The sequence below is a fragment of the Pteropus vampyrus genome, unplaced genomic scaffold, assembly GCF_000151845.1.
Source record: "Pteropus vampyrus isolate Shadow unplaced genomic scaffold, Pvam_2.0 Scaffold794, whole genome shotgun sequence".
NCBI classification, from domain to species: domain Eukaryota; kingdom Metazoa; phylum Chordata; class Mammalia; order Chiroptera; family Pteropodidae; genus Pteropus; species Pteropus vampyrus.
In genome coordinates, this window is record NW_011889575.1 from 30,955 (window position 1) to 32,129 (window position 1,175).

General features: G+C 60.3%; 1 protein-coding gene across 1 annotated transcript in view; it reads left to right on the forward strand.

The window, feature by feature from the left end:
• The window catches only part of LOC105309601 (patr class I histocompatibility antigen, A-2 alpha chain-like), a gene marked incomplete at its 5' end in the record, with an annotated part of 2,794 nt that overhangs the window by 1,125 nt on the left and 494 nt on the right, over positions 1–1,175 (forward strand). Inside the window, 2 exons of the mRNA XM_011385778.1 lie at positions 642–917; positions 1,040–1,172. Coding sequence (XP_011384080.1) covers positions 642–917; positions 1,040–1,172 — 409 coding nt within the window. The remainder of the gene's footprint in view (positions 1–641; positions 918–1,039; positions 1,173–1,175) is intronic.

A 1,175-nucleotide genomic window follows, 5' to 3' on the forward strand; every position in this document is an offset into this window, starting at 1 on the left:
GGAGACGCTGCTGCGCGCAGGTGCGAGGGGCCGCGGGGCCTCCCCTCTCCCTCGGGGGCCGGGGGCGCCTCCAAGGATGGAGGAAAGTGGGACCAGAGCACCCACCTCCTGTGGGTCGGGAAAATGAGTCCGTGTGGGTTTTCAGATCCGGCACCAGAGGGCGGCTCGTCCAGAGGGCCCACCTTCCCTCAGGGACAATGAGGGGTGCTGTCTTCGGGGAAGGAGGGGGAGACTATCTCGGGAATAACTGGTCAGCTAGCGGTTCCCTTTGACTGTGGCAGCTGCTGTGAGAAACCTGGGGACGTTTTCTCTCAGGCCATGTTCGCTGCCCCACACCCAGTGGCTTTGAGGTCTGACTCTAGCTTTTCTGAGTCATTTGGCCCCCACCCAGGTCAGGACCAGGAATCCCTTCTCCCCACTTCAGAGACCTATCTCTGACCCTGGCCTGTCTCAGCCTAATTCTAGAACTTTCTAAAGAGTAGGAGATTATCCCAGATACCTATGTCCAGTGTGGTGTCTGGGTTTTATGCTCCCTTCTCCCATCCCATTTGTCCTGTCCATTCTGAGCATGGTCACAGAGCACTGGTGGAGTGTCCCATGAGGGATCCAAAGTTCCTGAATTTTCTGACCCTTCTCCTCAGACCCTCCAAAGACACAGGTGACCCACCACCCCATCTCTGACCGTGAGGTCACCCTGAGGTGCTGGGCCCTGGGCTTCTACCCTGCGGAGATCACCCTGACCTGGCAGCGTGACGGGGAGGACCAGACCCAGGACATGGAGCCCGTGGAGACCAGGCCCGAGGGGAACGGGACCTTCCAGAAGTGGGTGGCACTGGTGGTGCCTTCTGGAGAGGAACAGAGATACACCTGCCACGTGCAGCATGAGGGGCTGCCCAAGCCCCTCACCCTGAGATGGGGTAAGGAGGGGGCCCTGGGCACAGCGCCTTTTCTCAGGGGAAGCAGGAGCCCCTGGAGGACTTCAGCAGGGTTGAGGCTGAGGCCCCGGAGTCAGGGTCATCACCATCTGTTCCCTTCCTAGAGCCTCCTCCTCCGGCCACCATCCCCATTGTGGGTGTCATTGCTGCCCTGGTCCTCCTTGGAGTTGTGGTCACTGGAGCTGTGTTTGGAGCTGTGATGTGGAGGAGGAAGCGCTCAGGTAGGGAAGGGGTGGGGTC